Source organism: Dasypus novemcinctus, chromosome 10 (genome assembly GCF_030445035.2).
Source record: "Dasypus novemcinctus isolate mDasNov1 chromosome 10, mDasNov1.1.hap2, whole genome shotgun sequence".
Taxonomy (NCBI): Eukaryota; Metazoa; Chordata; class Mammalia; order Cingulata; family Dasypodidae; genus Dasypus; species Dasypus novemcinctus.
The window spans coordinates 106,276,237-106,290,206 of record NC_080682.1 but is presented as its reverse complement, the minus strand read 5'-3'; the positions used below and the strand labels follow the sequence as shown (position 1 = coordinate 106,290,206).

Here is a 13,970-nt window from a genome sequence, read left to right as displayed (position 1 = left end):
CCATTCAGGTACAAAACAAGAAATCCATCATTACGAAGGAAGTCTCAACTTTAAATGTCATCCCTATAAACTTCCTACTACTGAAAATATTGACATACATAATGACTTACATTTTGCAAAATGCTTTCCTGTATCCTGCCTCACACACAGTAGGATGAAGAGGTGCTTAAGAGATAGGAGGAAAAAGCATAAGAGATAAACCTGAAAGTCTGCCCTTAATATATCTTATTTACATACTATAGTAATGTCACAATGAAGCATCTATCTTTAAATGTTTTCCTTTGAAATCTTGAAAAAAATAATCAACCCACATTCTTGGAAAGCAGGGTTGCCTGTCCTTTAATAGTTGCAGTTCATAAAGTAAAGGCAATGTTCCAAAAGAACAGGAGAAAAAAAATAGTATGAATTTAGTCAATTATTATAACTACATGGGTAATCCTGAACAAATTCCTTTACCTTTCTGAACCTCAATTTCCTCATTTATAAAATAGGGAGAGGGAAGCAGACTTGGCTCAATGGATAGATTATCCGCCTACCACATGGGAGGTCTGTGGTTCAAACCCAGGACCTCCTTGACCCATGTGGAGCTGGCCCACACTTAGTGCTGATGCGCGCAAGGAGTGTGCCCTGTAAGGAGAGCCACCCAGTGCAAGAAAGTCCAGCCTGCCCGGGAGTGGCAACACACACACGGAGAGCTGACGCAGCAAGATGACCCAACAAGAGACACAGATCCCCGGGCCGCTGACAAGAATAGAAGCGGACACAGAAGAACATACAGTGAATGGACACAACGAGCAGACAACTGAGGGGGGGTGGGGAAGGGGAGAGAAATAAAAAAAAAAACATCTAAAAAAAAAATTTAAATAATAGGGTTAAATAATAAAATAGGGATAATTATTATACCTCCCTCAGTGAGGTTAAATGAGAATGAGTAAAAAGGACTTTATAAACTGGCAAACAATACAAATATATTTTTTTAAACTTTATTTTGTACATTTAATAATTGAAAATACAAATAAAAATATAACACAGTTGAATAAAAACATACATTTCTCATTTAAATGTACTGGATACACACAAATTTTTTTTCTGAATCATACATTGTTACAAAATATATTTGGTTCATTGTAATGCAATCATACAGTATTTGTCTTTTTGTGTCTGGCTTGCTTAGCTCAACATAATGTCCTCCAGGTTCATCCATGTCCTCCAGCTTCATTTCTTCTTACAGCTGCATAATATTCCATCGTATGAATAGACCACAAGTTTGTTTATCCCTTCATCTGTTGGTGGACACCTGGGTTGTTTCCAACTTTCGGCAATCATGAATAATGTCGCTAAGAACATCAGTGTGCAGATGTCTGTTTGTGTCACTGCTCTCAGTTCTTCTGGGTATATACCTAGTAGTGGTATTCAGGGTCATGAGGCAAATCTATATTCAACTTCTTTAGGTGCATTCCCACCAACAGTGAATAAGTGTTAGTGTTCCTATCTCTCCACATCCTCTCCAACACTTGTAGATCTCTGTCTTAATAGTGGTCATTCTGATAGGTGTGATATGATACCTCATTGTAGTTCTGATTTGCATTTCCCTTATCATTAGAGATGTTGAACATTGCTTCACGTACAAATATAATTATTACTACTAAATCAGTTATGAGTATACCTTGGTTCAATGTATTTCTGAAACATTAACACAGCTCCAACTTTTTACACCTTATCTTAATGGGCTAATCATTAAGGATGCTAAGAGCTTAAATGTCATTTTCACTTATTGTCCAAATTCTTCTTCCAAAAAATTTAATAATAATCAGTTATATTTAACAAAAACAACAAATCCTTATTTACTAGAGAACTTACTGAAATATTTACATATGAATTGATACAAAGCCTGGAATTTGCCTCAAAATAATACTGGAAGGAGGGATATACCAAGTGTACTAATCAGTCAAAGGGGTGCTGATGCCAAATACCAGAAATCTGCTGGCTTTTATAAAGGTATTTATTTGGTGTAGGAGCTTAACAGATAGCAGGCCATAAAGCATAAGTTACTTCCCCAACCAAAGTTTATTTTTACGTGTTGGAGCAAGATGGCTGCTAACATCTGCAAGGGTTCAGGTTTCCTGGGTTCCTCTCTTCCCAGGGCTTGCTTCTGTCCAGGCTCAGGATTCCTCTCTTCCCTGGGCTTGCTTCCCTTTCCTCTGTGTGTTTACTTCCTGGGGCTCCAGCTTAAGACTTCAGCACCAAACTCCAACATCAAAAAACTTCCAGCATCAAAAAGCTCCAACTGGGAAGCGGCTGTGGCTCAATCAGATGAACTCCCATCTACCATAGGAGAGGCCCTCAGTTCACATCCCAGGGCCTCCTTGTGGAGGCAGGCTCACCCGCATGCCCACAAGTGCCACAGGGCACAGCCCGGGCCGCAGATGCCCCAGAGCACCGCCCAGCCCGCAAACACTGAGGAATGCGTCGGCCTGCAGACGCCATGGAGAGCTGACTCAGCAAAGGTGACACAACAAAAGGAAGGGGAACAAGCAAGAACATAGAAGACCCAGAGCAAATGAACACAAGCAAGCTGCAAGGGGGAGGGGAAAATAAATAATACAGAAACAGAAGAATGTACAGCAAAACAGACACAGAGAGCAGACAGCACGCAAAAAGCCGCAAGAGGGGGGGATTAAAAAAAAAACTCCAACTCTGTCCTTTGTCATGCCTTTTATCTGTGAGTCCCCACCCATCAAGGGGCAGGGACTCAACACCCTACTGATGTGGCCCAATCAAAGCCCTAAACATAATTTAATTATGCCCAGGTACAGACCAGTTTACAAACATAATCTAATATCTATTTTTGGATTCATAACTATATCAAACTGCTACACAAGGGAATATAGAAGAAATAATATAGACTATGAATTTGATAATTGCTGAAGCTGGGTGACAGATGTGCATGGGGGTTCATTTTCTAGTCTCTAATTTTGTATATGTTTGCTATTTATTTCCAGAAATTGAAATAAATATTTATGTGCATCTCCATGATCAGCCTTGCATGAATTAAATAATGCCTCATTTAGCTAGTATTATTGAAGAATGAGGGTGTTTTAGTTTGCTAAAGGCTGCCAAGTCAATATACCAGAAATGGGTTGGCTTTTACAATGGGAATTTAATAATTTATAAGCTTCCAGTTACAAGGCTGAGAAAAATGTGCCAATCAAGACATCATTAATAGATACTTTCTCCCCAAGCTGCAGCTGTGGGGAATCAGGCACATGGCAGGGCACAATGGCGGTATCTGTTGGTCTCTGCCTTTTCCTCTAGTCTCTGTTGCTTTCAGCTTCTCACTGCTTCCTGTGGCTTTCTCTCTCTTAGATTCTGCTGATTTCAACTTCTGGCTTCTGAGGCTTCCTCTCTCTGTTTCTAGGAGTTTTTTCTTCTATGTCTCTGCATGTTTTTCCCATTTATAAAGGGTTCCAGTAAGAAGATTAAGATCCACCCTGGCCTATAACTGCAAGCAGAATTGCATCCATCATCCATGCGGAATATAAGCCCCCTCTTGATATAGAGGTGGAGTGGACATAACCATCCCAGGGTCCACAGGATGGAGGAATAGAGTATGGATTAGAGTGGATATTCTACTATGATATTCTACTATGGAACTATTGTGATTAGTAATGGAAGAAATTGTAGCATTGATGTAGAGAAAGTGGCCACGGTAGCTGCTGAGGGTAGGGAGAGGGAAGAAGAGCTATGATGTGGGGGCATTTTCAGGGCTTGGAGTTGTCCTGGGTGGTACTGCAGGGACAGATGCTGGACACTGTATGTCCTGCCATGGCTCACTGGGTGGAATGGGGGAGAGTGTAAACTACAATGTAAACCATTATCCATGTGGTACAGCAATACTACAAAATTTATTCACCAAATGCAATGAATGTGCCATGATGATGAGAGAGGTAGTTGATGTGGGAGGAGTGGGGTGAGGGGGGGCTGGGGGGTATATGGGGACCTCTTGTATTTCTTGAATGTAACATTTACAAAAAAATTAAAGAGAGAAAAGAAAAAAAAAGAGATCTGCAGGTTGAAAGAAAAGGACAATAGGCAATACATGGAAGCCACACGGAGAAATAAAGCTCTGCAGTGAGGTTACAAAAAGAAAAGATCCACCCTGGGTCACTCAGTCTAATGAAGGCCCTTAACTGAAGTAAATTAATCAAAAGGTCCCATCTACAAGCACAACTGTTAAGGACATGATCTCCTGGGGTCCACCCAAGTTCAAACTGTCACAGAGTTTCCATTTAAAGGAATTTTCTAGACAATTGAAACTTAGTCCTTTCAAGACAAATATGTATTGTTATAGTTGCTTTTGAGGAATAATACATAGTCCACATTCCTTACCATCTTCAACAAAAGATATAAAACAGAACCTTTTTTAGATGATTTAAGATCAATCTCAAGAATATTATATTGTATACTAGGACTTATTGTCTATTTTTCAGTTAGGTGGTTTGTTTTTTTTTGTTTTTGTTTTTTTTGCACTTCCGTTACACTTGTCAGTTGTCTCTGATTCTAATATCTTTTTTTCTCACTTGCTGCTGAGGGCTGAAAACCAATCTTGGAATAATTTAAATAATAATCAATAAGCTTTCTAAGATTAAATCTGACCTCTACAGAAGGGAAGGGGAGAGTTAAAATTAGTATTTAAAAACCGATACTGCTTAGGATCTTACATATACTCAATATTAACTGATGATAAAGGTAGACCTTTATATATATAATCACTACTATTAAGTAAAATAAAATGGCTGACTTCTAAGAAGGGCTTTTCAGTAAGGCAGAAACATCTGTAGGGGCTTTCCAAGAAAACAGCACCCTACAAAACTGCAGATAAGCAACACCTGGTAAGAAAAATAATTTTTGTCCAGTAGAATTAGATTATCAGAATGGACAAGTATACCATATTAATCAATGTATATCTGTTCCCCACTTACCATGTCCTCTGTGGCATTCCCTTCTATTTTCTGAATGGGTTGCTGTCTGATTGTGAATCACTCAATAAAGGTGAGAGCCCAAATTGCAAGAAAAGTTTTTATCATTACAACACAGTCTAATGGACAAAATGCTCATATTCATATATTACAGGGAAAATGTATAATGATGCAATTCTATTCGTTATTTTTTCAGTTCTGAATCCTTATATGATCTATTAATTAGAAGGGGAAAAAACAACCTCCAGACTGCATGCAGTCTACCTGCATAGTGCCTGGGAAATTTCTTTATAATCAGGTTGTGAATTTTCTTCCAAGAGGCCAGACCACCTATAAGAAAATTAAGTCATGATATATTTGCATACCCTTCCATATTTTATAGATATAATTCAGAAGAGGAGTATAACTATCAAATTATCTAGGATGCAGAAAGTCATATTTCAACTAATTCAAGAAAACAATATGCACATGAAGGATTATTCCTTTTGCCTCATCACCTCTTGAAAAGAGAAGGCTCTGTAAATCCTAAGGCTCAAACAGGATCAAATAACAGGATCAAAAACACTTGGATTAAAATACTTATCAATTCATTCTATGAGGCCAGGATTGACCTGACCTTAAAATCAGGAAAAAAAAAAAAAAAAGAAAGAAAATGAAGGCACAGTATCTTTTATGAATATAGACACAAAAATCCCCAAAAAAATACTAGTAAACCAAATCCAGCAACATTATGAAAAAGATTATACACTTTGACCAAGTGGGATTTATCCCAGGAATGTAACACTGCTTCAATATATGAAAACCAATCAATGTAATATATTAATAAAAGGACAGAAACCACATGACCATCTCAATAGCTACAGAAAAACCATCTGACAAGATCCATCACCTTTTCAAGATATAAACAATCAATAAACTAGGAATAAAAAGGAGCTTCCTCAAACTGATAACGATCATCTATGAACACGAAAAACTAACATCATATTTAATGGTGAAAGAATGCTTTCCCCCTAAGACCAGAATCAAGACAAGGATGTCTGCTTTCACCACTTCTGTTCAACATTGTAGTATAGATTTTAATCAGGGCCATTTGACAAGAAAAAGAAATAAAAGGAATGTAAAAGTGTGGAATGAACACAGCTGATGTTAACACATTATACTGAATAACTATCATTACTAATTTATAAATGTGATTGTGGCTGAAAGCAGTAGTCTGCGGAGGTGAATGTCAATTGAAAGGAAGATAGAGAATAATCTAGGAAATGTGTAACGGTGATTTTGGTAATGAATAAGGATTGTGATTAATAATATAATAATGTTCTTCTTTTACAAAGCATTAAGAATATGGTGATATACGGGAATGGTACAACTAACTTATGGACTACAGTTAATAGTAATACTGCATTATTTTTGTAGGAATAGCAAAGATGATTCTAAGGGACAACAATAGAGAGTTAAAAGGGGGTATGGGATTTTTCTTTTTGGAGTAAAGAAAATGTTCTAAAATTGACTCAGGTGATGACAGCACAATTCTGTGATGGAAATGAGGACCACAATGTACACTTTGAATGGACTGTACAAAGCATGGGATTATATAACACAGGTAATCTAGTGATGAAAAATGGACAGTGGGTAACAGAATATAAGAAGGTCCTCATGAACTATAACAAATATATAATGCTAAATCAGGGTGTTAATAATTGGGTGATTGGGGAAGATACACCAAATATAAGATATAAGCTATAGTTAGTAGTAATATTTTGACAAAGCTCTTGTCAGGTTTGTAACAAAAGTTTTACAACAGTGTGAGGCGTTGGTGACGGGGTGACGTATGGGAACCCTGTATGATAATATGCATGTTTGTTTTGTTAAGTTCTCAACTTTTACTATATACTTACTGTTTATGAATGTTCATGAATGAATGATATACTTCAATAAAATTTTATATATATAAAGAAGAAATAAAAGGTGTCCATATTGGAAAGGAAAAAGTAAAACTATTTCTATTTGCAGATGACAGATCTTATATATAAACCAACTGTATTTCTATACACTGGCCTAGAACAATCTGGAAGTGAAATTAAGAAAACAATTCTATTTACAACTATATTTATAAGGATACTTAGGGAAAAATTTTTTTTAAGTACAAGACTTGTAAACTGAAACTACGCAACATTGTTGAAAGAAATTTAAGAAATTTAAATAAATGGAAAGACATCCCATGCTAATTGACTAGAAAACTTAATATTGCTAAGATGGCAATATTCCTTAAATTGACCTACAGATTTAATGCAATCCTTATCAAAATTCCAATTGCCTTTTTGTAGAAATTCATATGAAAATACAAGGAACATGGAATAATGAAAATATTGAAAAAGAAGAACAAAGTTGGAGGGCTGATACTTTCCAATTTCAAAACCTACTACAAAGCTACAATAATCAAGACAGTTTGCTACTCGCATAAGGATAGACATATTACAGTCAACTGATTTTCAACAAGGGTACCAAGATAATTCAATGGGGGAAAGAACAGCCTCTTCAACATAAAGTGCTGGGACAACTGAATAGCTACATGCCATACATAAAAATTAACACAATGGATCAAAAACCTATATGTAAGAGTTAAACCTATAAAACTCTTAACAGATTGGGTTAAGCAAAGACTTTTTTGACATGTCACCAAATGGACAAGCAACAAAAGAAAAATAAATTGGACTTCATCAAAATAAAAAACTTTGTATATCAAAGGACACTATCACAAAAGTGAAAAGATAACCCACAGAATGGGAGAAAATATTTGCAATTCACAGATCTGATAAAGGAATTCTATCTAGACTATATAAACAACTCTTATAATGCTATACTAAAAATACAAATACTCCACTGAATAAAGGATGTGAACAGACATTTCTCCAAAGGAGATACACAAATAGCCAATAAGCACATGAAAAAATGCTCAACATCACTGGACATCAGGGAAATGCACATCAAATCAAAACCACAATGAGATTCTACTTCATACCCACTAGGATGGGTAAATAAAAAAGACAGATAATAAAACATGTTGGCTGACAATGTGGAGAAAATGGAACCCTCATACATTGCTGCTGGGAATGTAAAATGGTGCAGCACTTTAGAAGCAGTTTGACATCCACAAAAGATTAAGCACAGAGCTACCATATGATCCAGCAATTCTACTCATAAGCATATATACAAAAAACATGTTTATACAAAAATTTGTAAATGAATGTTCAAAGCAGTATATTTATAATAGCCAAAAAGTGGAAACAAGCAAATGTCCATCAACTGATGAATGGATAAACAAGTATATACATAATGGAATATTACTTAGCCATAAAAAGGAATGAAATACTTTTTCTGATACTAATACAAGTATTACAATATGGATGAATATTAAAAAGATTATGCTAAGTGAAGGAATCTAGATAAAAAAGTCCACATATCCTGATCCCACTTATACGAAATGTTCAGAGTGGCATATCTATAGAGACAGAAAGCCAATCAGTGGTTGCCAGGAGCCGGAAAGGGAGAATGGGGAGTGACTGCTAAAGGATAAGGGGTTTCTTTTTAGGACCATGAAAATGTCCTGGAATTACATAGTGGTGATGACTGTACAACTTTGTGACTACACTAAAAATTAATGAATTATACATACATACATACTTTAAAAGGAAGAATTTTATGGTGTATTAACAGTATTCTAATTTTGGAGAGCTTCTATTTTCATAAAGAATAAACCCTTCTCAAGGTTTTCAACATGCAATAATTCTACTTCCAATCATTTGAAAGCCTATGTGTCAGAAACCGTGTTTTTCATATATTATCTCATTGGTAAAAAGAGATATCCCTATTTTAGAGATGAGAAAACAGACTATGGGAAGTTAAATGACTTGATCAAAGTAAATACTTAGGCTTAAAATTCAGATCTCTATCAGTCAAACACCAATCTCTTGCTACCTCATCACTTTGCTCCTAGGTATAACAAGGAGAACAATGGACTAAAAATCTGAAGTCCTGGGTTTGAATCTTCTTTCTGCCACTGAATGGTTCAGGCAGGTCAGTGAACATTTACAAATTAATTTCCTCATTTATTGAAATAAACAATTAGCTCTGTCCTAGTTTACCTCGAAGAATACAAAAAGGTACTATTTATGCATGTCAGTTAAAGCGCTATAGAAATATGTAAGAGATAAAGCACCACAGAAAAGTAGCAGGTTGATACACACACAAAAATGTGTTGAGTAATGACTGGTTTTAATATTCTATAGATTCCCTAATGGTAACGGACTAAAGCAGTGATTTTCAAACAAATTCCTCTCAAGTAACTCAGGTGCAAATTAAGTAAGATCCTAAATCCATGTCAGAGTAGCTCCCAGGGCTTCTAAAAAAAAGTTTAAAAACCATGTTTTTGGCACAACTACTCGCATCTATCGACAAATAATGTAACCAGCATTTCAGGCCTTACCCAAGAGAAAGAATAGGTGTATTAAAAAGGAAATGGATCTTGAGACTACACTAAGATCAAATCCTAAGTCTACTACACACTGGTTAGGTACTTAATCTTATGATGCTGAATTTCCTTACCTGTAAATGCAGAAAAATATCTCCATGGCAGGGTTGTGGGCAGATTAACTAAAACAATTTACATAAAGTTATTACTACATGCCTAGCACACAGTATGTACTAAAAAAAAAGGCAAGATAAGTGCTATTATTATATTATCTAGCAATACTTCGGAATTACTAAATCCAATTTGAAAAATGAACTGTAGAAAAAATCAAGAAAAATCATAACCTGAAACCACCCTGAATATACAAATATATCTAAATAAAGTATAATGAAACTGAAAAAGACAGATGAGAAATTGTCAAGGGAACAGATCCACTTGAGAGTAAGGAGCGTGGGGGAGTGGAAAAAGAAGGAACATTAAGAAAATCAAGTGAGTAGGAGAAATAAAGTGGGATACTCTGAAACTGGTAGAAGTGAGACTTCACCTATCAGGATTAGACTGAGGAAAAAGAGCGAATCCTAGAGTATTTGCCAAGGAATAAGATATATAACTCAAATTAAGTATTCCTAAAATAACAACTATTAATCAGACAAAGCAAATCTCAAGAGTAAAGAGACTAGTCCTTGTGGATAAGTTTCTAGGGTGCCTTACATTAGGAAGATTTGAGTCTCAGTTTTCTCATTTATTAAGAGAAATGATTATCCTCTGTTGCACTTTACCTTTTAGAATATAGAATTCTCTGGGTCTTAGTTTTCTCAATTATAATATGAAGTGGAGGTAAGTTCATTTCCAAGTGCCCTTCCAGCTTTACCATTCTGGGGGAGGGGGAGATGATCTACATAATCACTAACATTAGACTTAGACAAGGCATGCCTATATTCCAATAAGGAAGTAGAAAACAAAAAAGCTGATCCCTTCAACCCAGTTCCTCCCTTTCCAACAAAATTTTCCCCCATAAACATTTTCTTCAGTGGCTACTTCCAAATGCTTCACTAATTCATTGAGTCTTATCAGACCTATTTGCCTAGCATTTATCAATTGCCCAAATTTTCCTCTTTAAGCTTCCCAGACCTTGACTCTGCAGCACTTCCATTCACCAAACCCTATTCCAAGTTATTTCTCAATCCCTGGAGTCCATGGTTATGGTCTAAGAAACTCAGTCCTCTCCCTCATCACTCTTTCCCTTATTCCCACCAGCCTTCTCAGCACATTCCTATTACCCTTTTTAAATAGTCTTCCTGGCTATGAACTCCATCTTTCTTAGGCCTATTCCCCAAGGTTTCTTAGGTCTCCCTTAAGAGACCTAATCTCCTAGTCACCCCCTCACTCTCTGAAATCTGCCTCTTACACCTCTGAGAACCCTCTGGAACTTTCTGTTCTCTGGGTCTCTTCTTTGCCTCTCTAACCCTCCTCAGGAATTTCCTGCTCCTCTGCTTTTGTAAAATCTAGTTCTCACAGGTCTTCTTACTCCTCCCAAACCTTTCCCTAGCTGTTCCCCTAATTCCACTCAACTTTTCCCTCAGTCATTCCCTATCTCCCTCAATACGCCCTAGATCATCTCCCTCACCTCTGTCACTGCTCTACTACTCCCTTTCCTCAAACCTGCTTCATCCCTTCCTCTGCAGGTTCCTCCAACATCCTTTAAATTATCCTCTCAGCCTCTCGAATCTTTGCCTCATTCCCTTTTCCCTTCAACACCGCTAATAGGCCAGATTTCCTCCAAGCCTCTCCCAGACGGTGCCCTCCAATTTCCATTGACTTGGCGCTTCCCCTGCCCCCAAAATCTGTTTTCTATTCCATCCAAACCTCTCCCAGGCCGCCACCAACGTTTCCCTCTATCATCTACCTCCCCTCCCGTGGCTCTCTAAACGCCCAGAAACACCCTTCTCCAATGGCCGCGGCCTGGCCTCTAGGGAGAAGAGGCACGGGTCACGTACCCCATTCGCATCTTGGCTCCGCTCTGACTGCCCCCGCTGCCGGGTAGCGGAGGACGAGAAGGCAGGCGGCCCAGATGCATACTCTTCTCGAGGGCCGACATAAAGGGGAGACCGCACGTAGTCAAACAGCAGCCAAGGTTTCGTCCCACGTTACGTGCGGCCCAACTGGTCACAGCGCGTTCCCCTAGCGACTCCCTTTCGCCTTGGGACAACCCCCAGCTACCGGCAGCACCGCCCACCGCCCACCCGCTCGCAAACCCCACCCCCTCTCATCTCACCTCCACCGGAAGTACGCAACAGCCTTCCCACAAAGGAATCTGGGTAACCGAGTGTGCGCACCCCTTGACCCCCAAGAGGAGAACTCGACGACCCTTGCCGGAAACAGGACGGCAATGCACCTTGGGCAATGGAGTCCTCTAAGGGCCTATCCCTTAGCGCTTGCGCAGCTGGAGGCGACAGCCTCTTACCCCTCAGAGGTAGAGTAGCAAAGCACTCTGGGTATTGTAGTCTAGTAGGCAGAAGAAGACTTGGCGCCTTTCTCTTTTTACCAGTTCCCGGTAACTGTTAGAGAAAGAGTCGCTTCTTCCTGCTTCCCAGGCTTCCCGGCGGCACCGGTTGCCAGGGAACGCGGGCGCTGAGGGACGGGATGGCGGGAGGAAGGGTAAGGCTTTGGTGCAGGGACTGCAGATGAGGTGGTGAAGCTCGGGATCGACATGAAACAACGAAAAATCCAGGGGCCGTGGGGCGGCCGTGGCCGCAAGAAGAGAGGTAACTGGAGAAAGCTTAACAGGTTGGGCGTTGGGGGAATTCTACAGAAGCCCCTCATCATCTCCCCCCAACCCCGCCCCGTAGAAGAAGGGATGGAGAAGCATTAATAACCAAGGAACCGGAAGGTTCCGAGAGAGAGCAACTGGGAAGCAGATGTAGCTCAGAAGTTGAGCTCCTGCTTCCTATGTACGAAGTCCTGGGTTCACTTTCTGCTACCTCCTAAAAAAAATAGGGCAATTAGCCCCTAAAAGAATGGAAAGGAAATAGGGGCTGGACTGTGAAGGGCGGGAGAGTGGGAATAAATGGTGTTGAGTAAGAGCTAAAAGGGTATGGATGGGTCTCCTCTAGGGGAAGAGAACAAAAAATTCTAGGAATGTTGCCGAAAATAAATTTTAAAAGTTGGGGGTTGGGGAGGAGTATAACTTTAGAGTTCCTCTGCGGACTGGAAGAAATCCAAATTGGTGAGGGGAGTGTGTCAGTGAATCTAATGGGCAAGGGTCACGTTTTATACATTATCAGGTTCCCAAAGACAAGCATAAAGCAAGACCTTTAACGCAATATTTTTGGATTCTTCCACAGGTTTGAGTGACATTTCTCCATCTACGAGCCTACCACCTCTGGTCGAAGGCCAGTTACGCTGCTTTCTGAAACTTACTGTTAATAAAGTCGTATGGAAGATTGCAAAGCCTCCCACTTGTGTGCTTGTCCGCGTGAGATGGTGGGGAGAAACAACAGATGGAACTCTCTTTTGTCCCAGGGATTCTTTGCAGACTGAACCAAAAGCTGTGAGAACAACTACACGTTATGCTATTCGCTGTGGTCCAAAGCAGTTTACCTCTTATCTAACAGGTATATTTTTTCCTTATCATTTCACCAATAGGTCTATTAAGAAGCATGTGTTTATGTTGTTAGCAATATGTGTTATCGTGTACTTAATATGTGCTGGTTATTCTTAGTTACTGATGAGCCAAAGAGGTTTTATAATAACCACTATTATATGTACAGTTTGGACATATAATTTCTAATCTTTACAATAACCCTCAAGATAGGTATTGTCTGTTTTATGGACGATGAAACTGAAGTTCAGAGGAATGAAATAAATACTCTCTAACATCACGTAGTTGATAAATAGCAAAACTGGAATTTGAACCTACTTCTGTCTTGACACCAAAGCTCATACTCTTTTAACAACACCATGTTTCTTCAGTTAATAGCTGTGATCTCTGATATGGGTTTATATTATGTTTGAGAAAAAAGTTATAGATATAAAATTTACTGATAATCAAGATAATACATCTTGTCAAATGATGAGTTAGTAATACAGGTTTTCAGAGAAGGGAAGGATCCCTCTATGTTGATCCAGGAAGCCAAGATTTCTTCATTTCTGTACAAGAAAGTATTCTGAGTATACTGTGTTAATTCTTTATTCAGGTCAAGCTTTCGTGTAAGCACATTTTAGATGGTGGGGTTATTTGTCGAATCAATCCCATTCCAGTCAGTAACAATTGAACGTTTACACTATGTTTACATGATAAATGTTCAATTGTTATTGACTTGAATGGGATTGATTTGACAAATAACTATACTGGAGAGTCAGAGGCATATTAAAAATTGACCTATCCTTAAGTAGCTTACATTCTATCAAGAAAAAAAAAATTTTTAGTATCAAATTAAAATATAAAAAACAAAAAGCTATAACTCAGTCATTTAACGTATATCTTGAACACTTACTATGTAGTTAGTAGACATTGTGAT

The 13,970-nt window shown here is 38.4% G+C and overlaps 2 protein-coding genes across 4 annotated transcripts in view; one reads left to right on the top strand and one right to left on the bottom strand.

Annotated features, from left to right (window-relative positions):
• PPME1 (protein phosphatase methylesterase 1) overlaps nucleotides 1-11,723 on the bottom strand; it is a 123,633-nt gene extending 111,910 nt beyond the window's left edge. Inside the window, exon 1 of the mRNA XM_058305940.1 lies at nucleotides 11,448-11,723. Within this exon, the coding sequence (XP_058161923.1) occupies nucleotides 11,448-11,548 (101 nt within the window). The 5' untranslated portion in view covers nucleotides 11,549-11,723. The remainder of the gene's footprint in view (nucleotides 1-11,447) is intronic.
• A 33-nt stretch (nucleotides 11,724-11,756) lies between these two features.
• C2CD3 (C2 domain containing 3 centriole elongation regulator) overlaps nucleotides 11,757-13,970 on the top strand; it is a 187,621-nt gene continuing 185,407 nt past the window's right edge. For 2 of the 3 annotated variants that reach the window (XM_058305936.1, XM_058305939.2), the window contains exons 1-2: nucleotides 11,913-12,215; nucleotides 12,795-13,064. In XM_058305936.1, the coding sequence (XP_058161919.1) occupies nucleotides 12,161-12,215; nucleotides 12,795-13,064 (325 nt within the window). In that variant the 5' untranslated portion in view covers nucleotides 11,913-12,160. Of the gene's footprint in view, nucleotides 12,216-12,794; nucleotides 13,065-13,970 lie in introns of all 3 variants that reach the window. The other variant, XM_058305935.2, reaches the window with a different exon arrangement.